The sequence below is a fragment of the Sorex araneus genome, chromosome 6 (genome assembly GCF_027595985.1).
Source record: "Sorex araneus isolate mSorAra2 chromosome 6, mSorAra2.pri, whole genome shotgun sequence".
NCBI lineage: Eukaryota > Metazoa > Chordata > Mammalia > Eulipotyphla > Soricidae > Sorex > Sorex araneus.
In genome coordinates this window covers 54,260,780-54,284,911 of record NC_073307.1, presented here as the reverse complement: position 1 = coordinate 54,284,911, position 24,132 = coordinate 54,260,780, and the positions used below count along the sequence as shown (strand labels likewise).

General features: G+C 55.6%; 1 protein-coding gene across 1 annotated transcript in view; it reads left to right on the top strand.

Annotated features, from left to right (window-relative positions):
- The window catches only part of APBA2 (amyloid beta precursor protein binding family A member 2), a 74,451-nt gene that overhangs the window by 32,409 nt on the left and 17,910 nt on the right, over positions 1-24,132 (top strand). The window contains exons 5-7 of the mRNA XM_055141298.1: positions 17,094-18,034; positions 23,223-23,303; positions 23,817-23,853. Of these exons, the coding sequence (XP_054997273.1) occupies positions 17,123-18,034; positions 23,223-23,303; positions 23,817-23,853 (1,030 nt within the window). The 5' untranslated portion in view covers positions 17,094-17,122. The remainder of the gene's footprint in view (positions 1-17,093; positions 18,035-23,222; positions 23,304-23,816; positions 23,854-24,132) is intronic.

Here is a 24,132-nt window from a genome sequence, read left to right as displayed (position 1 = left end):
TGGGGGTCTGTGCAGAGAGAGGGAGCCCCACGTGGGGGCCTGGGGGGAGAGAGGGGCTCTGTGTGGGGGTCTGGGGGGAGAGCGGCTCTGTGTGGGGGTCTGGGGGGAGAGAGGGGCTCTGTGTGGGGGTCTGGGGGGAGAGCGGCTCTGTGTGGGGGTCTGGGGGGAGAGAGGGGCTCTGTGTGGGGGTCTGGGGGAGAGAGGGGCTCTGCCTGGGGGCCTGGGGGGAGAGAGGGGCTCTGCGTGAGGGGCTCTGTGTGGGGGTCTGGGGGGAGAGAGGGGCTCTGTGTGGGGGTCTGGGGGGAGAGAGGGGCTCTGTGTGGGGGTCTGGGGGGAGAGAGGGGCTCTGCGTGAGGGGCTCTTTGTGGGGGTCTGGGGGGAGAGAGGGGCTCTTTGTGGGGGTCTGGGGGAGAGAGGGGCTCTGTGTGGGGGGCTGGGGGAGAGAGGGGCTCTGCGTGAGGGGCTCTGCGTGGGGGTCTGGGGGGAGAGAGGAGCTCTGCGTGAGGGGCTCTTTGTGGGGGTCTGGGGGAGAGAGGGGCTCTGCGTGGGGGTCTGGGGAGAGAGAGGAGCTCTGCGTGAGGGGCTCTTTGTGGGGGTCTGGGGGGAGAGAGGGGCTCTTTGTGGGGGTCTGGGGGAGAGAGGGGCTCTGCGTGGGGGGTCTGGGGGGAAAGGAACCCTTCGTGGGGGTCTTGGGGGAGAGAGAGGCTCTGCATGGGGGTCTTGGGGGGAGAGGAACCCTTCGTGGGGGTCTTGGGGAGAGACGAACCCTTCGTGGGGGTCTTGGGGGAGAAGAGCCCTTTGTGGGGGCCTGGGGGGGAGAGGAGCTCTGCGTGGGGGTCTTGTGGGGGAGGGCTCTGTGTGGGGAGTCTGGGGGAGAGGGGCTCAGGGGAGAGAGAGGGGCCCCCCATGGGGGTCTGGGGGAGAGGGGGCCTGCATGGGCCCTGTGGAGAGAGGGACCCGTGGAGCCACCTGGCCTGTCCCTCGGGAGAGTGGCCCCGGGTGGCACCAGGCTGCTTGTCAGGGTCGGCTGCAGTGCCTCCCTTAGCAGTGCCGTCAACTGTGTCTGCTTTTCTGCTAGCTTCTGGGAGAATTCAGGGCTAGGTTTTGCCATCCCATAGTGAAAAAAAGCTGTTCTTTTTTTTTTTTACTTTTTGGTTTGGTGGTGATGGTGGGGAGGAGGTGGGCCATGCCCAGCAGTGCTCGGTGCTGATTCCTTGTTCTGTGCTCAGGGATTACTCACTCCTGACAGTGCTCGTGGGACCCGCTGGGTGCTGGGCGTCCAGCGGAGTTGGCAGCCTGCAGGGCCAGCGGCTGCGCCCTGTGCTGAGTCTCTGTTTCATCGTCGGCAGAGCCCCGGGCCCCGTCCTGCAGGGCCTGGCTCTGTATCCACCCAGGAAGACTGGGAGAGGAGTGTGCCGGGTGAGAGACTTAGCAACAAGCTGCATGGGAGCTGTTGCCTTGGTGACCCTCCCCCCCACGGTGTCCGCGTGCTCCCGCCCAAGCACAGGCACATCAAAGTGCTGTGGGAAATGCAGCCAGGAAGGCACCGGCCCTAGAGACGGGAGCTCGAGGGCCAGAGCGCCAGGGCCGGAAGATAGCACAGCCTGGAGGGCGTTGGCCCGGCACACAGCTGACCCGGGTTCGATCCTAGCACCCCATAGAACCCCCAAGCACAGAGCCAGGAGTCCGCCCTGAGCAGCGGCAGGTGTGGCCCCCAAACAGACAAACAAAAACCAGAGCGTGAAGGGAAGCTGGTGTGGGTGGCGGCCCGTGCAAGCCTCCCCGATCGGCCCCAGTCCCCATTGCACAATCGGGGGACAGTGGTGGCAGCACGGGGCAGGGGTGCGGGAGCTCAGCGCGGGAGGAAGACTGCCCGCCTGGAGATCTGCCCTCACGCCACTCATGCACACACACTCACGTCCCTGTGAGAAGAGCTGCTTAAAATGCACGGAAGGGCACCCGGAGAGATCGGGCAGCGGGGACGGCACTTCCTTTGCACGCAGCGAGACCCATATTCCATCCCTGGCGTCTGGCTCTGAGCCCCGCTGGGTGTGCCCCAAAAACAAGGCAAGGAGAACAGATCCTCAGAAGAGATTCATGTGCCACTGTCTTCCACAGAAGGTGACCCCCCATCCTGCCCCCCACATCTTCAGACGCTCCCCTGAAATAAAATTTCTGTTTGGGGCTGGGAGAGCTTCACGCAACCCCCGAGGGCAGTGCCCAGGGCCTGGTGATGCCATTTTCCATTTTCTCCGAAATCTCAGCTCTGGTCTTTAATCTCAGGCGGGTTCTGGGAAAGGCGCTGAGGATGTGGCATCCCATTGGATGGAAGCCAAGGGCTGATGGCCTCCTTTTGTGTGTCTTCCATTAGGAACTTGATGTCTAAATGTTGCCCCTTTCTCTTGGGGGGGGCTTAAGAGGTGCTTAGGAGGGTGCAGGGTTGGGGTGCCGGTGGCTCATCCTGCTCACCTTCCCACCTGGATCTGAACCCAGCTGCGGTGTGTCTTGGGTTGAGTTTCATGTATCTACATGCTCTGGGGCACATTCTTTCAGCAGAACTAGACCTCAGGGTCCCTAGAGGAAAGACCCCACTCCACCTTCATCCGTGTGTCCTCTTCTGTACCCCTACTCTCTGAGAGATAGCGGGGCTCTTCCGAGAGGCATGTGGTCAACGCCAGTAGACCGGGAAGGTCTGGACACAGTCAGAGCCGGGCAGTGCATCGCGGTGGAATGGCCCGGAGCCCTTTTGTGGAAAGCAGATCCAGAATATTCGCAGCCACTTCCTTATGGTTTTAACTGGCTTGGAATGTGGCTCTGCCGACAGTCTGGTGGGTGGGGGAGATGTTTGCCCATCCTTGCCACTGGACACAGAGCGGAACTGCTGTGTCACTGACACTGTGATGTGTGGATGAAGGGAAATGTGTTCTTGCTGCCTCACCGAATGCGGCAAATTACTTTGATATCCTAGCAGGAACCGTTGGCATTTGTTTTGCCAGGCATTGTTGCTTTAAATAAGGTCACATTTGGGAGGGAAAAAAATCCAGGATATGGGAACATAAAATCGGGAAGAATATGGGGACATCCTCTCCACCCTGTGGGAGGAACGTCCAAACTGGACTTCATTCTTCTCCCAGCGGGATGGAGGGGCGAGGCCCGGCCTAGGAATAAGACACTGATTATGGGCGGTAGAAACCTTGAGTTTCCACCAGCTCCTGCACCAACCTCTTTGTGGCAGGGTTTCTTGGGGCTGCGTGGCAGAGTTGGATAGTTGGGGAAGCTTCACAAGACAGTAACAACAGTCCCTGAGAAATGAAACTTCTGTCACCGGAAGGGTGACTGCCTGGTGCGTCCACAAGGCTCTGTGTGCTGACTGCAGTTCACCCGATGTTCCCGACTGGACATCATGCCTAAGGCCCCTACCAACGGGCGACAGGGTCCGTGCTGTGTTTTTGTAAGGAACTAGTTTCCTCCTCTTTCTCTGTCTCTGTCTCTCAAGAATTCTTCCAAATCAGTAGGAAATAGCAAAGTTGGAAAATGGGCAAATAAGATGGAGAAGAAGGGAAAATGCATACGGCTGCTAGGCAAAGGAATTGAGGCTCAGTTCTTTCTAGGCACAGGCATGTTGGGCAGTTGGGGTTGGCCAGAATGTTGACACGGGTGCTCATGCCCTCACATCAAGGCAGAGGTGTGTCACAGTGGCTGAGCTGTGGGAGCTACATACGTGCTAGTACAGAAAGTGGGTAAGGAAGTTCTCTCTCTCTTTCTCTCTCTTTTTCATAAACTCACAGAGGAATTATCTCTCACACACACAGAAATTCTCTCCCCCAATTTCTCTATCTCTCTCTCTCTCTCTCTCACACCTCACACACACATGCACAGAGGAATTCTTTTTCTTACACACAGGAATTCCCCCGTCTCTCTCTCTCTCTCACTCTCTCTCTTTCTCTCTCTCACACACATTTGCACACACAGGGATTATCTTCCTCTCACACAAGAATTCTCTTCCCCAGCTATTCTCTCTCTCTCTCTTATTTTCTTCAGCTGTGACAAAGAAGGAACTCCCATAGACAATAAGATGGCGCCTGAGCCATCTCATCAGACAGAGGCAGACTGGCGAGTCCATGTGTTCACTTAGATTTGTAGAGTCTGAAAAGCAGATCATCGTGAGCACTGGGGGTTGGGCTGCGTTGGGCAGTGGCTGCCAGGATGGGCTGGTGGGAGGGAGCAGTCGTGGAAGGCACGGAACCTTCTGCCCGCCGGGAGGGAAGGAGGCCTGAGGCTGGCGCGTTAAATAGGGTGACTGGCTGCTAACACTGGATGATAAATTGAAATTTGCTAAGAGGGTAGCACTTAAATATTTTCCCTCACACACGATGAATCTGTGAGGTGATGGATGTGCTAATTAATGGGAGGGGAATCCTCTCTCGAGGTCCGTGTGTGCCAGATCACGCCACTGTGTGCTCCTAGAGCTAACAGTTATATTTGTTGGCGGTACCCCAATAAAGCCGCAAAGCGGGGGAGTAGCTTGGCCCCCACCATAGAGAAGAGTGAGGACCCAGTTAGGCTGACGTCCAAGAGTCCTTCCTGTGTCAGTGGCTTCTATGACTTGGATGAGCATGGAAAATATTTCAGAACACTCTGCCTGGTTCCAGAATACTCCAGAACATTCTTTCACATAGTGGCAGGTGCCTGAGTAGGGGAGGGGGAGAGTAGAGGAGAGGGAACACAGGGGGGCAGCAGATTTAAGGGGAAAGAGAGGGGAGGAGGAGTGTGAAGTGAATGGATTATGTGGCAAACATCCTCCTTAACCTCTGACCTACCTCTCTGGCCCCCTTTTTGTTGCTATTTTTTGGGGGCCACACCTGGCAGTGCTCAGGGGTCACTCCTGGTAGGGTTTGTGGGACTGTATGGGATGCTGGGGATTGAACCTGGGGTGGCCTCATGGATGCTGAGCGTGTTACCTGTGCTAACCCTTCAGCCCCATCTCTGGCCTTTAGGAATTGGCAGGAGCAGAGGCTGCTCCTTTGCAAGCCGCTTGCTGATTTTCCTGCCGGGGTTTCTCTTTCTCTGTGCTTTGTGGACACCCTCTGCCCGCACCTTCTGATACCCAAGAGCTTGGGTAGATGCCACAGTACCACACTGCAAATGCCTTCTCTCACCCTCACTCACTTTCTGCCAGCTTGTGGCGGAAGAGAGCTGCTTCTGGTGCCCGAGGTGGACCCCGAGAATCTAGAAACTTGCTTCAGGTTTGCTTCTGGAAGCTGTCAGGTTGGAACTTTTGTTCTTAGAGCTACGGCCCAATAGAGCTGGTCTGACGGTGTGGGGTGGCTGAGAGCCACTGTCTCCCAGTGGGAATGGAGGGGACCCTGCCCGCCCCTCTGCCCCCGCAGCTCTCTGCCAGCTCGATGCCCTTGTTGGCGTTCAACTGCCGCATCACAAGCCCTAGCTTCTCCTCGCCAGAGCTGGACAGGAGCGGCCACTAGGCGAGGGTGGGAGGTAGGAGTAGCCGCACCCCCACGCCCACTTCTCTTAAACGATGCAAGATTTGTGCACAGGCTCTTGTGCTGTTACTGCCTTGCCCACCCTATTCGGGTGTGACGTCCTTATTCTCAGCGTCTGAAGCACGTTGGGGCTGGGAAGTGGTGGAGCCTCCATCTGAGGATGACAAATACAGAATACGCTCTGTACTCTGGCCTTCTGAATTTCCTAAGTGAGATTTCTCTGTGTGTGTGTGTGTGTGTGTGCACGCTCGCATGTGTGCACGCATGTGTGTCCATGCATGTTGTGCGTACATGCATGTGTGTGCCTGTATGTGTGCATGTGTATACGTGCATGTGTGTGTGTATGTGAGAGAAAGAGAGAAAGAGAGAGACAGAGAGAGACAGAGAGACAGAAAGACACAGAGAGACAGAATCCATTCACTTCCACTGCAGTGTTGGGCCATCCTGGGTCCAGTATCCTCCTCTTCATCACTATAATCTCCTGGTGCTAGCGTTAGGTTTTTTAGTTTTGTGCCTCTTCAGGATTACGTTGCTGTGTTTGGCCCTTTGCATTTCCACATAAAATCTGGAATCTTCTGTCACGTCCCCCAGTTGCTGGCATGTGAAAGCCCTGTCATGGTCTGGGAGAATCCTTTGACTTAAAGCTCTGTTCTGAGATATACGCTTTCTTTACAACATTGTCTGCTAGAGCCACGAAAAAGCAATTTCTCTCTACTTGGTCTGACTTAATTAACTTTGAGAAAGTTTCAGAAGATTTGGGATAATATTAGTGTTGCTGATTTTTTTTTCTTCTTGCCTAAATGAAGAACTCAGTGGGGAAGCCACTGGAGTCTCAGGTTAATTGAGAAGAAGATTTTTAACGATTAATTAATTTGTTCCAGTACATGCAAAGTCATTTAGATTTTATTTTGAGCCACACCCGGCGGTGCTCAGGGCTTACTCCTGGCTCTGCACTCAGGACCCTATGAGATGCCGGGGATCGAACCCTGGTTGGCTGCATGCAAGGCCCTCCCTGCTGTGCTATCTCACTAACACCTAGATTTTTAAATTTTTCATTTCTTCTTCTTCTTGTGGTGAAGACAAAGGGCCACATGTGTGCAGTTGTGGAGTTGACACATTTATTCTGTGCTTAGAGCTGACTCCCGGCTCTGTGCTCAGGGCTCACTCCTGGCAGTGCTGGGGGAATTATGAGGTATTGGGGATTGAACTCAAGCAAAAACAGCGTCTTGCCTACTGCTCTGTCTCTCTGTCCCAGCATTTGCAGTTCGCTGTGGTTCTTACACACATTTATTCAGAAACACTTGGCCCTGGGGGTGGCCCGACATTGCTGGCAGCTGCAGGCACCCAGAGAACAGAACTTCCAGGTCACACGTGACTCCTGCAGTGATATGGGGCTGCCGCCTTTTATGAGTGAACCTCTCTTTGCTTTTCTATGATTCGTGTGCAATCTCTCTCTCTCCCTCGCTTTCAGGCTTGCGTGGGTTTTATTTTTATTTTATTTTTTAAATTTCTTATTGAATTACCATGAGGTACAGTTACAGAGTTTCACGATCAGGTTTCAGTCATACAATATTCCATCACCCATCCCTCCACCAGTGTACATTTCCTGCTGACAGTGTCCCCAGTATCCCTCCTTCCCACAGTCTCCCATCCTGCCAGCCCCTACGGCAGGCTCTCTATCCCTCTCTCTCTCTTTCTCTCTCTCTCTCCCCCCTTTCCCCCCTTTTGAGCATTATGGTTTGCAATGCAGATGCTGAGAGACCATCATGCTTGGTCCTTTACTCGCTTTCAGCACACGTCTCCCATCCAGAGCGCTCCTTCCAGCCATCATGGTGGTCCCTTCTCTATCCCATCAAGTGGTCCCTTCTCTATCCCAGTTGCCCTCTTTGCCCGGGTTTTAGACGCATCATTTGGGCCTGTCAGTGTCTCTGTACTTCACGTGTGTTTTCTGTGCTTTCCCCCATGGCCCGTGTATTCATGCCCTCCCTTCACCTTCATTTGGGATTTAATTGACTCTTCTTTTAAAAATCCTTAGAGCAAAATGGGGGTGGGAGACGATGGTTCCCGCTTTGCTGTTTTCCCGAGGAGAGGGCTGTAAATTTGCCTGTTTCCCTGTGAGCCCGTCACTGGGACCCACGTTTGCATTGTTAGGAGACTCAGCAAAGCCGCCTGCCCTCCCTCCGCCCTCGCCAGTCTGCAGAGAGGGGCTCGGGTCACCTGCATTCACCGTGCCCTGAAATGCCCACCCACACCCTCACTGTTACGCTGGCATCAGCTTCCATTTTCTCCACCCCCAGCCCTCCCCCACCCCACCCCTCAACAGCTGCCATTCTACTTTCCTTTCCTGGGAATTTGGCAATTTTAGAGTGGACAGATTTAGAGATCTGGGTCCTCTAAGTTCTTGGGACCAAACAGGACTATCCAGGACCTTCTGTGTCTGCCTGGAGCGATAGCGCAGTTTGCCTTGCATGCAACCAACCTGGGTTCAATTCCTCTGTCCCTCTCGGAGAGTCCAGCAAGCTACCAAGAGTATCTCGCCCACATGGCAGAGCCTGGCAAGCTACCCGTGGCGTATTCGATATGCCAAAAACAGTAACAACAAGTCTCACAATGGAGACATTACTGGTGCCCGCTCAAGCAAATCGGTGAACAACGGGAAGACAGTGCTACAGTGATTCTTATTTATTTACTTTGGTTTGGGGTCACACTTGACAGTGCTCAGGGCTTATTCCCTGCTCTGTGCTCGGGGAACATACGGAGCACCAGGGGCCAAAGCCTGGTCAGCTGTGTGCAAGGCCCACTTTGCACTAGTTTTTGATAGAATGTATTTTTAGTATCAATCAGTTGGAATGTTTTTAGAGTTTATAGAGACTTTCACTGGTTAGTGATCTATGGATTGATCTAAAGGGGTTAATTTCTACACATCTGTATATTTTTTGCTTGCGTTTTTGTTAGTTATTTCTAGACTAGGTTATTTCTAGATTAATTAGACTGGAGTGAAAATGCATCCTCTGTGATTCAGTGGTTTGAAGTTTGTTTAAACTTGTTTCAGACTTACCCACCCTGTGATTCGTTTTGACAAATTTTTCTGTGCGCGCTTGTGTGCAGTTCCTCAGTGAACTAATTTGTATAAATTAATGAGGAAAAATGTGATAATTATGGTGTTCAGAGCTTCTAAATCCATTCTGATTTTTGTCTTCTTCTGATATCATTTGCTGAGCAAAGGGTATTAAAGTATCTGTAATTTTAGCTTCATCTTTTTATAGTTCTGTGAATCCTCCCCTTAAAAACATTCAGAGCATCTAGCCAAATTCTGGGAGCACATACATTTGGAATTTAAATGCGAATTATCCCCAGCAGGTTGTCCTTCTAAACAAACAACAACCAAGTCATTCTTTTCCTTTCACAGAGTCTAAAGGAAAAAATAGTCTACTTCATATACAGTGCTTAATCCAATTTTTTTTATTCACGAAAATTTCTACTTTAGAATGATTTAGAATTACAGAGAAGTGGAAAAGACAGTTGAAGAGATTGATCCCCCACCCCCACTCCCTTTCCCCCTGCCAATGTTAGCATCTTATGTTTGCGTACGACATTTCTTCCAGGCCACTAACCTGTATTACTACATTATTCTTGTTGACGGCCATCCATTATTCAGGTTTTCTTAGCTTCACTTTAATGCCCTTAAAGAAATGGCCCTGGCGATTTTGAGTACTCCTGACCCTTTTGTTTTTGGGCCACACACAACCCAGCTGTGCTCAGGGCTTCCTCCTGGCTCTGTGCTCAGCGTTCACTCCTGGTAAGGCTCGGGGGACCCTGTGTGATGTCGGGGCTGGAACCTGGGTCAGCGCATGCCGGGCCAGTGATTTGACCCTTGTACTGAGAACCAGGAGTGAGGAGTGCTCCTGCTCTGCAGAGGTGGGGACGCCCAGAGCTCTGTCCCTTGCTGAGACGGTGCCTGTCCTTCTCTCGGTTTCCTTGGCCATCCACGTGCATCCAGCAGGGCGCATCTCTCATCTCTCTTTCCTCCCCTGCCCTCCCCTCATGCTTTTCTTTTGTGTTCTGCTTCCTGGGAAAGTCAGGACTGTTTTCTTTCACCCCCCACAGCGGAATTGTAAGCTTTCTTTCTCCTTTCAAACTCCCAAGAGATCTTGCTGTTCTTGCCTCATAGAAATCTCTTTTCTGGGCTCTGCGCTTTGGAAGTAATGTCATTGTCTGTCTCTTGGTAGGCATCCCCCTCTGTGTTGTTTATTTTACAGTGGGGGTGGGGACCTCCCCAGGGCGGCTCTGGGGGGTGTTGGCCAACACTCTGCGACCCCTGTGGGACCTGACAGTTCAGATCTCGGGCCTGGAGGTGCTGCGGTCAGGGTCTTGGGGTATAAGGGATGTGCCCCACCCTCTGCCTTGTTTCTCTGTGACCCTCTCCCCATCTTTCCTGTACTCTCTGGGTTTCACTTGGTTCCCGCGTGCAGACTTACTGGGGTTCCTTCATCGAGGCAAGAACAAAAATCAGGGCGACTGGGTGCTCCCTGCCACCGGCTGCACAATCAGTGGCATGAGAGTCGCCTCCAAAGGGGCTCACAGGTGGTTTAGGGTGTGATCACCTCCTGAGGCTCGGCATATCTGAAGAAATGAAGTCACTGCTGTCACCATCACTGTTATCCTGTTGTTCATCGAGTTGCTCGAGCGGGCACCAGTAACGTCGCCATTGTGAGACTTGTTGTTACTGTTTTTGGCATATCGAATACGCCATGGGTAGCTTGCCAGGCTCTGCCGTGCGGGTGGGATACTCTCGGTAGCTTGCCGGGCTCTCTGAGAGGGACGGAGGAATCAAACCCGGGTTGGCGGCATGCAAGGCAAGTGTCCTACCCGCTGTGCTATCACTCCAGAAGAAAGGAAGTCTGAGGTATTATTTTTCCCATTTTGGCATACTTCTGCACTTGACCTTGAACTGCGGGGGGTCAGGGCTGCCAGACAAATCACCCATGCAGTCAAAAATCTGTACATGATGGGTTTTTTTATGGGGGGGGTCAGAGGAGAGCACATCCAGCAGTGCTCAGAGCTTGCTCCTGGCTCTGTTCTCAGGGGACCTTATGGGGTGTCAAAGACTGGACCCAGATTGTCTGCATGCAAGCAAGCGCCCTTCCCACTGTGCTGCCACCTCAGTCCTCATTTGACTCTCTTGACACTTCACTCCCAACAGGCCGCCTCTGCCAGGAAGCCCGATAGTGCCCGCTCAGTGTGCAGGAGCCCGTGTGGGGTGTGCCAGGGAGAAGCAACCGTGGGGCAGATGCTCACACGGAGAGAGACGCTTTCGCTGCGACTCTCGCCAGTCCTAGGGCATCCAGCGGGGCGGCTCCCAACCCCATCCTTCACGTCTTGCTTTCCTTCCCTGTACGTTTCTTTGTATTCTGCTTCCTGGGAGAGCAGAGGAGACATTTTCTTTAACCCCTGACAGTGGAATTGTAAGCTTGCTGTCTCCTTTCAAACTCCACACCGTCCTACCCCCAGGTGGCCTCGCCTGCCGGTCTCAGTACTGATGCTGCTCTGGTTTCCTAAGACACCAGACGACAAGGCGGGCGTTACTGCTAGGCTGACGCTAGAGGTCGCAGAGACAGTCCTGACAGGAAATTCATAGACATTGCCGGGGCAACGGCATCCTCAGCTGATGGCAAGCAGCAAGGTGGCCTTGGGGTTGTGAGCAGAACTAGCGACTAGCCTGGCTTCCGCTTGGGTCAATCTCCCCTTTCATTTTTTTCCCCCCTCATTGTTTCCTGTTGGCTCATTTGTCACCTTTTTTTTCTTTCTGGTTTCTGTGCCACACTCTGGGTGATGCTCAGGGATCATTCTTGGCAGAGCTCAGGGGACCCTGTGTGGTGTCAGGGATCAAACCCAGGTTGGCCGAATGCGAGACAGGCTCCCTTCCTCTGGTGATATGTAGGAGGTGTTTTGGTGTGCCTGGAGCGTTTGGTAAGTGGTATTTAAGCCAAAAAACGTTTTCACACTCCTGGATTCTCTTCCTTTTTTCATAGACTCCTTGGTTTCCTTCCAGGCTGCTGGTCATTGCTTTGCTTTTTTCTTTCTCCCTTATACAGGTCTCACAGTTTGAAAGAGGGACTATATTAGTCCTTTCCTTGATGATTTTTTTAAAAGGTCTCATTTAAGAATTGCTCCTCTACCCTGAGTAGCCCATGCTTTAGTTATTTCTTTAGTACCAAAACCTGTTATTCCATCTGGAATTAATTTTTGTAGTGGCCTGAGGCAGGGATGTGAGTTTTATTCCTAAATGGGTCGTGGTGATTTTAGCCCGTCCTTCCCGCCTGCCTTCCACTTGCTGGTTTGAAATGTTTCCCTTCTCGTACATTAAAATTTCATAGACCCGACTTGTCTTCGCTTCTCTTCTCTTGGCCTTGCATGCCAATCAAAAATTCCTGGAGTTTAAGTTAAACTTGTTCTACAATGTTACTGCAATTGTTTCTCTGGCATCTGAGTTGTATCATTCTTATTGGAGACTCATTTGACATTGCCCTGACTTTACAATTGACGTGAACTAACTCAAAATATTGACAATATAGTTCATTTCTGTCCCTGAGTATGGCTGCAACCCCAATATGGAATAATTCTATAATGAAAGTTTTCCCTTTTTGGTTAGTTCTTCCCCCAGGTGCTTGATAGTTTTGTTGCTATATAGTCTGGTGGGACATGAAAGCTCTCACACTATTACAGCTTATAAGTGGTTATTACTGATGTTTGGGAAATCCAGTAATTTTTATATGTTGAACTTGCATGTAGCCGCCTCACTGCATTTTTATTATTGTTGTTATTAGACACATTTGTCAACCGATTTCTCTTGGTTGTTTGCAAAGAGCCTTAATGCTATAAAAAAATGCCTCTTTCTTCTCAGACTATTTCTGCTTAAGACTGTTCTTTGTACCCAAAATTCTGGTTGCTGTTATGGTGCTGACTAAAACAGACATCCTACTTTTACTTTGTGGTATAAAGGAAATATTTTTATTGTATAGCTATAATTTGTGTATTTTGCTGATGAAAAAATATTTTCCTGCTCCCAAGCAGAGCATAGAGGACTGGACCAGATGGTTTAGTGCTTACATAAGGCAGTTCTGGGTCACATGGGTGGTGCTTTGGGGGACCGTGTAGTATTGAATTGGTGTCTTCCCATATACGCCTGGCCCTTGAGCTTCTCCCCAGTCCCTGAGGGATATCTTTTTGGCTTTTGGTTTGGTTCTGGATCACATCCAGTGGTTTTCAGGGCTTAATCCTGGCTCTGCTCTCAGGGATCTCTCCTGGAGGTACTTAGGGGACCTTATGGGGTGTTGGGGATTGAACCCCAGTTGGTTGGTTGTGTATAAAGCAAACGCCCTACCCTCTGTACTATCTCTCTGGTCCCCGATGGATATTCCTTACCAAATTGATGAAGTTTGCTCCTGGATCGACTTTCCTTTTTTTTTTTTTTCAGCTGAGAATGACTCGTTCTATTGGCTTTCACAAAGTTCTTTTCCAGCTATTTCATCTAGAATTTCTCTACTGCTGTTAGTTGGCATCTAGCATGGCTGGGACTGGAGAGAAAGAAGTGCTTTGCAAGGTCTCGGCTGACTGTCCCCTCCTTATTTTTCACCAAATGACATTTTTGGGGTGTATGCCTTTGGTGGGGCGTGGGGTGGTGAGCACGTGGAGCGTGACTGCGTCCTGGTGGCCCATGTTCTTGCTCAGATTTGTCCTCACTTCCTTCCCTGTTCAACTTTTCCAAGTCCGGTCTGGGCCTGGGCAGCAGGTCATGGGTTTGAACCACAGCTCCGCCACTGTGACCCGTGTCATGGCCAGGCGCAGTGCGCAGAGCTGGGAGAGCCCCAGAACACCACCAGCTGGGACCTTCAAGCCTCCCCATAAATAATCCTGTGATGTGACCAAGCTCCTCCCTGTGCCGGCTTTAGGGATCTGCCTGCCAGGACCCCACCACCCGCTCTGGGGCGGGTCCCCTTGGATGGCACAGTGACCCCACCACCCGCTCTGGGGCGGGTCCCCTTGGATGGCACAGTGAAGAGGAAGGGGTTGGCAGGAGCCGCAGTTGACCCCGCCAGGGACATCAGCCTCTTAGGAACTAGTAGACCAAAGAGAGGAAGGCCAGATCCCTAGCTGACAGGCACTGTAGGGCAATTTTTGATTTGTTTTGGGGCCACACCCAGCAGTGCTCAGGTCTGACTCCTGGCTCTCACTTCTGGAAGGACTCAGAGGACCTTGTGGGGTGCTGTGGATCAAACCTAGGTCAACCATGTGCAAAGCAAGTGCCCTGCCCGCTGTACTATCGCTTCACCCCAATGCGGCATTTTCAGTGTCCCCCACCCAGCTCCCCCAAATACATTTCCTCTCTCAAGAGCACCAAGACCCTTATAACAACCCTGCGAAGACGTTGAAAGGAAATGAAACCCTGCAAAGTATGCCCTTTGTGACACAAGCCAGCTAAGCATCGCAAGAAGCAGTGTTGAATTTGTTTGGAAGTTAAGCAGTGCTCCTCTAAAGAACCCATTAGGCAGAGAAGTTGTAGGGAAATGGAATACAAACCCTCAAGTCAGTCTGAGCGTGGTCTCTGGGAGCTGGTGTCTGAGATGGGCCGCCTGGTGATGGGGCAGTGTTGGAATCATGCCCACGAAACAATTATTAATAGGATTGTGAAGGAAGAAGTAATACAATACAATTAGGGGGGCAAAACAGCAGCATGGCAAGTAGGGCACTTTCCTTACACAAACCTGGGTTCGATCCCCGGCATCCCATTAGGTCTCTGAGTCCCACCAGGAGTGATCCCTGAGTGCAGAGCTAGAAGTAAGCTCTGAGCATTGCCGGGTGTGGCACCCTCCCCCCAAAAATAAAACCAACCCCCAAACAAAAAAAACAATTTAAAATAAATGAAGTTAGGGTCTGTAATTACTTCAGGCCCCATCTTCATTAACTGTAGTTATTTCAATGGGAAATCTACCAACCCTCATTGAAGATTTTCCTGCCAGATACCTTATTTGCCATTAAAATCCTTCCAAAAGAAAGGTCTTAGGCTTGCCGATCTTCACTACTGAGTTCTCCCAGTATTTAAAAGCTCAAAAATACCAAGTTGATACAATCTTTCCTGGAAAATTAAGAAGTGAGACTTCTTCCAAATTAACCAGCTTAATGCTTCTTCTAAGAAAAGCAGATACACAAACTGAAAATTACCAAAACCGCAGACTGCTCTCTCTCTCTCTTTCTCTCTCTCTTGGCAGGGGGTGGTGGTGGCAGTTTTGGTGGGCCATGCCCAGTTGTGCTCAGTGGCTATTTCCAACACTCTGCTTAGAGACTTTCTCACTGATTTTTAAACATTGTACTTGTGGGCTGGAGCAATGGTACAGAGGGCCATTTGCATGGCCCAGGTTCAAGTCCCTGGCACTCCAGACAGTCTCCCAAGCCCACCAGGAGTGATCCCTGAGTGCAGAGCCAGGAGTAAGCTGACCAGGTGTGAACCTGCCCCCTCACCTCCACCAAAAGGTACTTCTTCCCAGTTTGTGTGGATAGGCTTGTAGATGCATCACAGCGATGCCTTTTCTGTGTTAAACTCTTTGTCAGTAGTTTAATTCTGCAGATTGGCCCTGTGGCTGCCCTAGCCTTAGTCGAACTAACACACTAGTTTGTTTTTAAATTTCATTTATTTGGGGGTTTGGGGGCCACTCCTAGCGATGCTCAGGGGTTACACCCGGTGGATGTTCAGGAATGACTCTTGGCGGTGCTCGGGGGACCCTTTAGAGTGTCAGGGATTGAACTGGGGTTGACCTTCATGCAAGGCAAGTGCCCTCCCTGCTGTCCCATCACTCCAGCCCCAGGACCCCGTTTTTTGGTTTGTGTTTTAGGCTTGGCTCCTGCTCTACATCTTTTGGCCTAGTATGTCTCTTTGTTCCAAAGAGATTTATCCCCGCTTTGCAGCACCGGGCTGGACGGTCTGGGCCATCAGCCTGGCTTTGGGAAGATGAGTGTAATAATCTGCCCTCAGGGCTGTGCGGCAGCTGGAGAACGAGCCGGTGAATTTGGCTGGGAATCCAGAGCTGTTGTGCACACCCCCCTAGCCCCCTCCCCAAGACCATTGAAACTCCAGTTCCATTGTAGTCAAAGCCATTGGATTATATTTGAAAGGGATGAAAGGCTGTCGCCGGGGCCACATGTGAGACCAGGGCTGGCAGTGGCGACGTCTCGTTTGTCGGTCCCATTGTCACCCAGCCAGGTTCCAGCCACTGAACAGCTATTTCTCCACCTGTGCCGGCGCAGTCTTCTGTGTCGAGACCCTGCTGACCTGGAGGGCACTGGAGCTCCTGACTGGCCCACGATTTCTTACCCTCCATCTCATTAGGATGCTCCCGGTGCGGGGTGCCCATGTTACGACCCATGCCTGCGTCGTCCTAGAATTGACGGAGTCTCTTCCGGGAGTCGCATTATCCCGGGCAGGGAGCAGGCTTTGTGGGGCTCCCGCTCTTCGGAATTGGGTTGCAGCTGCCCTGAGGGGGAGGGCTTATCTCTCAGAGGACCCCAAAGCAAAGCCTGTCTGTTCGCAGGGTTTCCCTGTCCTACCCCCAGCCCCCGGGGCTCAGAGGGAAGGAAGTATCCCAGGATCTTGGGGCCGAGAGATGGTACAGGAGTTAAGGCTCTTGCCTTGTACACAGCCGACCCTGGTTCGAATCCTCGCACTGGGGGATGGGGGGCAGGGGGCAGGGACTCATGGACCCGCTGTGTCCTCCAGACTGTCTCCTCGGTTTTAGTGACCAGGCAGCACCTTGCTTCGTACACCAAGGGGTCGTTCGACACGCCAGGACATCCTGGCACCCCTGGGGCTCCTGCCCACCGCAGGGCGTCTTCCTGGCATGGGCCATCTGCTACCTCAACTCCATGCCTGTGCCCCGACAAGCAGAGATATGGGGGGGGGGCTGGGGGAAAATGCAGAACAAACTCCTCCCCCAACTTCAGAGTGGCAGGAACCCGGCCTCCAGCCTGAGCCCCACCCCCAGCCCACGGCCCCACAGACCTGCCTGCCCATATTGGAGAGACTCTCCAATCTCTCCCAACTGCTTGTGATCTCATTTTTAAAAAAAGAATTGTTTTTTTTAAGTGGTGGCGGAATATGGGTCACTCGCTATGTGTCCTGTGAACCCCTTTTTTTTTTATACATTTCATTTTGGTTTGGGGCCACACCCGGGAGAACTCAGGGCTTACTCTGCATTCAGAGATCACTTCTGGCGGGGCTTGGAGACCCGATGCAGATGCAGTGCCAGGGGTCAAACTCTGGTCGACCTCGCCGCAGGCACCGGTCTTCTCCACTGTCCTGCATCTCTGGCCCGTGAACCCTGTTTGTTTTTTGGTGGGGGCACACCCAGGGGTGCTCGAGGGACAGGCTGGGGTGCCAGCCGAGCCCGGATCGGCTGTGTGCGAGGCACCTCCAGCCCCGCCTCCTGGTTTGTCCTGGACCCTGACAGGCCTTGCCCTTGTCCAGGACGGGGGGGAGGGGGTCTCCCTTATTCAGACACACCCTGGGCCGCAGCTGACTCCCTTCTCCCCGCTCCCCAGGGGCGACCATGGCCTCCTGAGCGCCCACCATGGCCAGCCGGAAGCGGCCGAGCGCGGCGGCGGGCGGCGTCATGCTGGAGCACCGGGCGCGGCCGTGCGCGGGCCCCGAGGACGAGGAGCCCGCCGGGGAGCGGGCCCTGGACGCCGACTACTCGCCCCCGGGCCTGGCGCTGTCCAGCCTGCGGCCCGAGAGCCCCGCGGGGGCGGCCAGCCCCGACGAGGCGGGCGGCGCCGAGCAGAGCCCCGACGGCGGGGACTCGAGCTCCGACTACGTGAACAACACGTCGGACGAGGACGAGGAGGAGGAGGAGGAGGAGGACTACGACGAGGGCCTGCCCGAGGAGGAGGGGGTCACCTACTACATCCGCTACTGCCCCGAGGATGACAGCTACCTGGACGGCGCGGGCTGCGCGGCCCCGCTGGACACGGACGAGTGCCAGGAGGCGGTGGAGGAGTGGACGGACTCGGCGCCCGCCGGCGCGCGGCGGCCGCCCCTGGAGCCCGCGCCCGGCCCCGCGGCGCCCGGGCGGGACGACGAGGACGCGGCGCGCTCGGGCGCCAGCGACGACGGGGACCCCGACTTCTACCCCGCCGCCGAGGCCAACGGCAACGCGCCCGCCGGCCGCGACCCCGACGACCCCGAGGAGGACATCGACCAGATCGTGGCCGAGATCAAGATGAGCCTGAGCCTGAGCAGCATCACCAGCGCCGGCGAGGCCAGCCCCGAGCGCCCGCGCGCCCGCGAGCACGCGCACGAGCACGCCCGCGAGCACGCGCGCGCCGACGCCCCCGGCGGCCGCGGCCCCGGCCGGCAGCAGCACGAGGCGCGGCCGCGGTCGCTGAACCTCCCCGCCGAGGCCAAGCACCAGGCCGAGCCCCAGAGAGGCTTCAAGGCCAAGAGCAGGACGCCCGAGGAGAGGCCCAAGTGGTCGCCCGAGCAGGTAGGACCATCCGGGCCGGGGAGGGGCTGGAGGAAGGAGGGCAGGACTGCTGCTCTGCGATCTGGAGCAGAGAGCGTTCCAGAAGGTTTTATAATGTTCCAGAGAGTTCCAGAATATTCCAGAAAGTTTTAGAATGTTCCAGAGTGTTCCAGAACATTCCAGAAGGTTTTACTTTACATTTATTTATTTATTGCTTTTTGGGTCATACCCGGTGATGCACAGAGGTTACTCCTCGCTCATGCACTCAGGAGTTACTCCTGGCAGAGCTCGGGGACCATTTGGGATGTTGAGAATCAAACCTGAGTCGGATGCATGCAAGGTAAATGCCCTGCCCGCTGTGCTATTGCTCTAGCTCCTCCAGAAGGTTTTAGAACGTTCTAGAGAATTCCAGAGTGTTCCAGAAGATTTTAGAATGTTCCTAGCATTTCCAGAGTATTCCAGAAGGTTTAACAATGTTCCCAGCAGTTACAGAGTATTCCAGAAGGTTTTAGAATGTTCCCAGCAGTTCCAGAGTATTCCAGAAGGTTTTAGAATGTTCCCAACAGTTCCAGATTATTCCAGAAGGTTTTAGATTGCTCACAACAGCTCCAGAGAATTCAAGAAGATTTTAGAATGTTTCCAACAGTCCCAGAATATTCCCCAAGGTTTTAGACTGTTCACAACAGCTCCAGACTATTCAAGAAGGTTTTAGAATGTTTCCAACAGTTCCAGAATATTCCTGAAGTAAGTTTTAGACTGTTCACAATGGCTCCAGAGTATTACAGAAGGCCATAGGATGTTCCAGGTTCCAGAATGTTCCAGAAGGGTCTCTGGGTAGTTCACTTGGCCTGCTTAGATTTTTGGACCACACCCAGCTGTGCTCAAGGTTTGTGCCTGGTTCTACACTCAGGGATCACTCCTGGCGGGGCTCAGGGGACTATATGTGGTGTCAGGGGTAGACCCGGGATTGGCCAAGTGCAAGGCAAGTGCTCTCCCGCTGTGCTGTGGCTCCAGCCATCTTCTGAGGGCCTAGTCCTCTGGTCTCAGAGCTCCTCCTGGTGTTTCTTAAACTCAACCAGGTCTGTCTAGGAAACAGCCTTAAAGCAGTACTTGCTTTCTTAGATGGAAGTAGACGTGACCCAGTGAACACAATGAAAATATACAGTGGTTCTTTTTTGTTTGTGTAATAACCCGCTGTGCTCAGGGGTTACTCCTGTGGGTTCTGGGGTGCCAGGCAGTCAGTCCAGTTCTGCCACACGCCAGGCGAGTGCCATCCGCTGTACTGTGGCTCCGGCCTGAGCCGAGATTGTCCTGGTGTTTCTGAAGGGTGTTGGCAGAGTCTGGGAAGGTCTTGCTCTGCGCGTTCTCAGTGACACTAGCGTTCGAGGGCTCCATCCGAGCACCACGCAGACCCAGCACACCAGGCATGGGCCCTACCGGGAAGACCAAACTGTGGGTGTGGGAGGCAGGACAGGAGTTGGGTGGGTGCCCATGCGGGATCAGAGCCAATGGGCTGAGGACCCTGGCAGGGCCGTGGGCGCTGTCCATGGTGCTGCCCGCTCGGCTGCTCTGGGCAGGTACAGGGCTGGGCCTGCGCTGGACCCAGATGTGGAGCCAGCAGCTGAGTGGTGGCTGGGCGGTGGGAGGGGGTCTATGGAGAGGGTGACCCTTCCCTGGCCTTGCTCAGCCTCCTCTTCATGACCTTCTCGTTTCTGGGGGCTCGACCTGCGTTGCCCAGCTCCATAGCCTGCTCCCTGCACAGGCGGTGGGAACCCCTAGAGACCCAATGGTACTAACTCCCCACCTGCCCCCAGACTACCTGAGAACTGGGCCCCCAAGACTCCTACAGCCCAGCGCCCCCCTGCCCCATGGACCTATAGTGCAGCATCTCTCACCCCCACAGACCCCCACAGCCCAGTGTCCCCTCACAGACCCCCACAGCCCAGTGTCCCCCCAGGGGCCCCCATAAACCAGCATCCCCCACGGACTCCCATAGCCTGTGTCCCCGTCTCCGCAGACCCCCACAGCGCCATAGACCAGCGTCCCCTCACAGACCCCCCCCCCAGTAGCCTGAGTTCCCTGCCAGGCTGAGGCTCTGCTTCCCTGCACCTGATACCAGCAGGAGGCCCACATCCCCTGCCCTGCACACGAACCCCAGCACCCCTGCCCTGCACATGCACCCTGGTGCCCCTGCCCTGCACACACACCCTGGTGCCCCTGCTCTGTGCACACACACTCAGGCTTCGAGCAGGTCCCATTTGGGGCCTGGTCCCAGCAGGCCATCTCTCCGGCCTTTGCTTCCACCCTGTCTCAAGGAGCTGCACCAGCTCTGCTTCCATCCCCCATGCTTGGACAGGACTGGACACTGGGAGAACGAGGGCCAGGGCCCGGGAGGCAGCAAAGGGAGTCAGGAGCACACTGTCACTGGCATGATGTCCTGAGTTCAGTCTGGGCACAGCATGAGTTTCTGAGCATGTCCAGAGGTCGCCCTGGTGGGCCCTAGGAAGCAGGGCACGACCACCCACCTGACCGGTCCCCTTGTTCAGGAATCACTGGGAGCACTGCTGAGGAGTACCAGCCCCCTGAGAAACTGGCTGGGAATCTCTGGGCTGGGGGTGACCAGAGAAGAGCACAGGGTCCAGGGTATAGGAGATGCTGCCCAGGGCCCACCCCATCACAGTGGTGGCTCATCTGCAGCCCCTGCAGAGCTGTGTGGGGGACTTCCAGAGAGATGGGGGGCACCCCTCTCCCCAGGGCCCTGGCATCAGTGGGAGGGTTGTTTCTCAAGAAGCAGGGGCCCTTCCATGCCCTGGGACGCTGTTCAGCCTCAGGCAAGGGAGGGAGAGAATCCCATGGCACTGCAAGGAGGGGATGGAGTGGACAGAGGGAACAGGAGGGGACAGGGCAGGCGTCCCCGTGAGTGACACTCGAGCGAACGCAGCACAGCCCGGCCTGAGGAACGCATCAACACCTGCTTCCTGCCATGGAATCGCAGATGCCGGTTATGTGGCCTCCCGTGGCCCCTGCAGAGGTGCCCTCAGAAGGGTGGGCAGCCACGGCCAAGGCCTGGTTTAGGGACCTGACTGCTTCGTGCACCGTGTTAACCATTTGCAGGGTGCACCGTCCACTTCCTGGAAGGGGGCAAGGACAGTCTTGGCAGTCGTGTAACCAGTCGAGTGTACTTGATTGTCCACTTATGCATGACGCCGTGGTGAATGGGACAGCCTGACCTGGGCCACAGTGGGGTGGCCATGGGGCTCCTCTGGCAGCCACGCGGGGACACCACGGGGGGGGGTGAGTTGGCCTTACACCTCTGGGGCGCAGAGAAGCAGAGAGTCGCAGCCTTATCCTGGCGGGCAGGGAGGGACCCTCCCAGGTGGAGTGGGGGCCCGGGTGGGGCTAGCCTGCATCCAGGAACTCGGGCCCGGGTCATCAGCACCATGGACAGTGCCGGCCCAGCCAGGGCACAGGTCTGCTGTGCAAGGCCGGGGTGAAGGGGCGGGCAGTGCCCGGCAGGGGTGAAGCCCTGGGTTGGATTCCTGGCACCACATGCGCCCCCGAACACTACCAGGTGTGACTCTGGGGGCTCCCGACTGCTGCAACGAGCACTGCTGGGGTGAGCATTGCTGGGAATAGCCCTTGTAGAAAACACAGACCGGGCAGTGCCGAGGGAAGGCCTTGCACGCAGCTTGGCTTGAGCTCCAGCGCTGCAGAGGGCCCTCTGACCACCAGGGGCGACCCCGGAGCAGAGCCAGGACCAGCCTGGGGCAAAGCCCACCCCCAGGACTGTCTGGAGAGTCACAGGTACCTAGGCGTTCACCACCACTATGCCCCGCCGTAGCCTCAGTGCTCGGAAAGCCTGGTCTGTGGCGTCACGGACGTGGACAGATTGGGCAGAAGCAGGGCGTGTCACGGGGCCCAGTGGCTGTGAGCGCGCCCACGAAGCCCCCGTTAGCTGTCAGTGACAGGGTGGGCAAGTGCAGCCATGGCTCGGCCCAGCCACTGGGCTCAGTTCTGTTGGCAGTGGCGGGGCTGCTCTGTGGTCTGATGTGGGCCCCCTTCTGGATGGGGGCGCAGAGAGCCCGGCCCAGCCCTGAGGCCAGGACACACGAGGGGCCCCACGGGGCTCTCAGGCCGACTTCATTCTGGCCCTGATGCACTCTGCTCACTCCTCCAGCCGCCAAGCTCGTTTCCTGGGTGTGGGCCCAGGGCTCGTGGCCTTGGGGGAGGCCTTGTGGGAGGAGCGGGTCGGGGGGCTGCCGGTGGAATGCCTGCTGGGCCGGGGTCAGCTGCGCTCAGGCCAGCAGGGCGGGCCGGGCTGGGCGGGTACAGGAGGCCCGGGTTTGGTCCCTGACACGGTGGAGCCTGAGCAACATGTGGGGAGGCCCCGTGGCCCCTGCCGCCATGGACAGGGGTCTCCAGGGACCAGGTGTCCTGCCAGCTGAGGTCCTACCAGGCTGCCCCTGCCCAGTGTGGGGCTCTGACATCTCACCTCCACCCGCGACACACCATCCCACAGCAAGGACACTTGTGCCCTGTCCTGTGTGACCCCCAAAGCAGAGTCCAACAAGCGTGCAGACAGGGACCAGGCAGGAGCTCGGGGTCACAGATGTGAGTGCTGTGGGCACAGGCCTTAGGTTGGATCTCCGAGCATCGCAGGGGGTGGCCCTGGGGTCCCCCAGCAGGACCAGGCAGAGAACTGAGTGTTGGAAGGTCCTGGGCCCTTGCCCTAGGACAGAACCACAGTGGACAGGGAACCTGGGACAGGCCCACAGTGGACAGGGGACCCTGAAAAGACCCACAGTGGACAGGGGACCCCAGGACAGACCCACAGTGGACAGAGAACCCAGAGAGAGACCCAAGTAGACAGGGGACCCCAGGACAGACCCACAGTGGACAGGGGACCCCGGGACAGACCCACAGTGGACAGGGGACCCCGGGACAGACCCACAGTGGACAGGGGACCCCGGGACAGACCCACAGTGGACAGGGGGCCCAGAGAGAGACTCAGAGTAGGCGGGGACCCCCACAGTAGACAGGGGGACCCTGGACAGACCCACAGTAGATGGCGGCTCCCGTAAATAACCCGGTTGTTAAGGAGAGTGTGTAGGAGGTCTGTGTGCGTCTCCTGGGACACGCGTTGGCGGCCGCGTCTCACTGGCCCTGGACGCCCCTGTTTGAACCCTTTTCCCCACTCGCGGGCCTGCAGGTCTGCAACGGTCTGGAGCAGCCCCGGAAGCAGCAGCGCTCGGACCTCAATGGCCGCGTGGACAATAACAACATTCCAGAGGTGACTCCCCGGGGTGCAGCCCTGGCCCCCGCGCCCGCTCACCATCCCCAGACCCCCAGGATCAGGGGTCACTGGGTGGGAGTGGGAAGAGGTGTGTTGGCTGCCACACTGGGGGCCTCTGTGGTGCTCTGAAAGGACCCATACCTGCTGGCTGCGGTCTGGACCGACCTCTTAGGACGCTGGTCTCTGCCCAGTGATCCCGGTGACCTGTGGGGAAGCGCCAGGGGTCAGGAGGGAGGAGGGCGTGTGGCCCCTCCTGCGGCCCATTTCTGAGGACGCACTTGGACCCCGGCCCTGCAGGCAGTATGGGTTGCCCCCCCCCCCCGCCGCCCCACAGCGGTGTTCTCAAAGGTGTGCCCGCTAGCGCACACCCTATAGTCGAGAGCTCTCAAGCCTCGCGGCAGAGCCCAGGGTCCCTGTCAGGCCGCGCGGCGTGTCTCCCCTGGGGCCTGCTTTCTCTTGGGGGCGCCAATCCGGCTCACCAGTGTGTCCGATTCTCCCTCTTTCCCACAGACCAAGAAGGCGGCTTCATTTCCCAGTTTTGTGGCTGGTAAGTGACCAGGGACTGGACTCTCAGGGTCGCCCGGGGTTTTGCTGTTGGTGCCTCGGGCAGAGCTCGCTGAGAAAGTTCACCTCGGGGATGAGGGTGGGTACTGACGTGGCCGTTTGAACCCTGAACCTACGGGGGCGTGGCTGTTAATTGGGGAACAGTAGCCTCCCAACTACTGCGCCTCAGTTACACGCATGCTCTTGTGCTCGCACACGCACGTGCGCGCGCACACACACACATACACACACACACACCGGTGTTGGTGGGATGAGTGAAGTG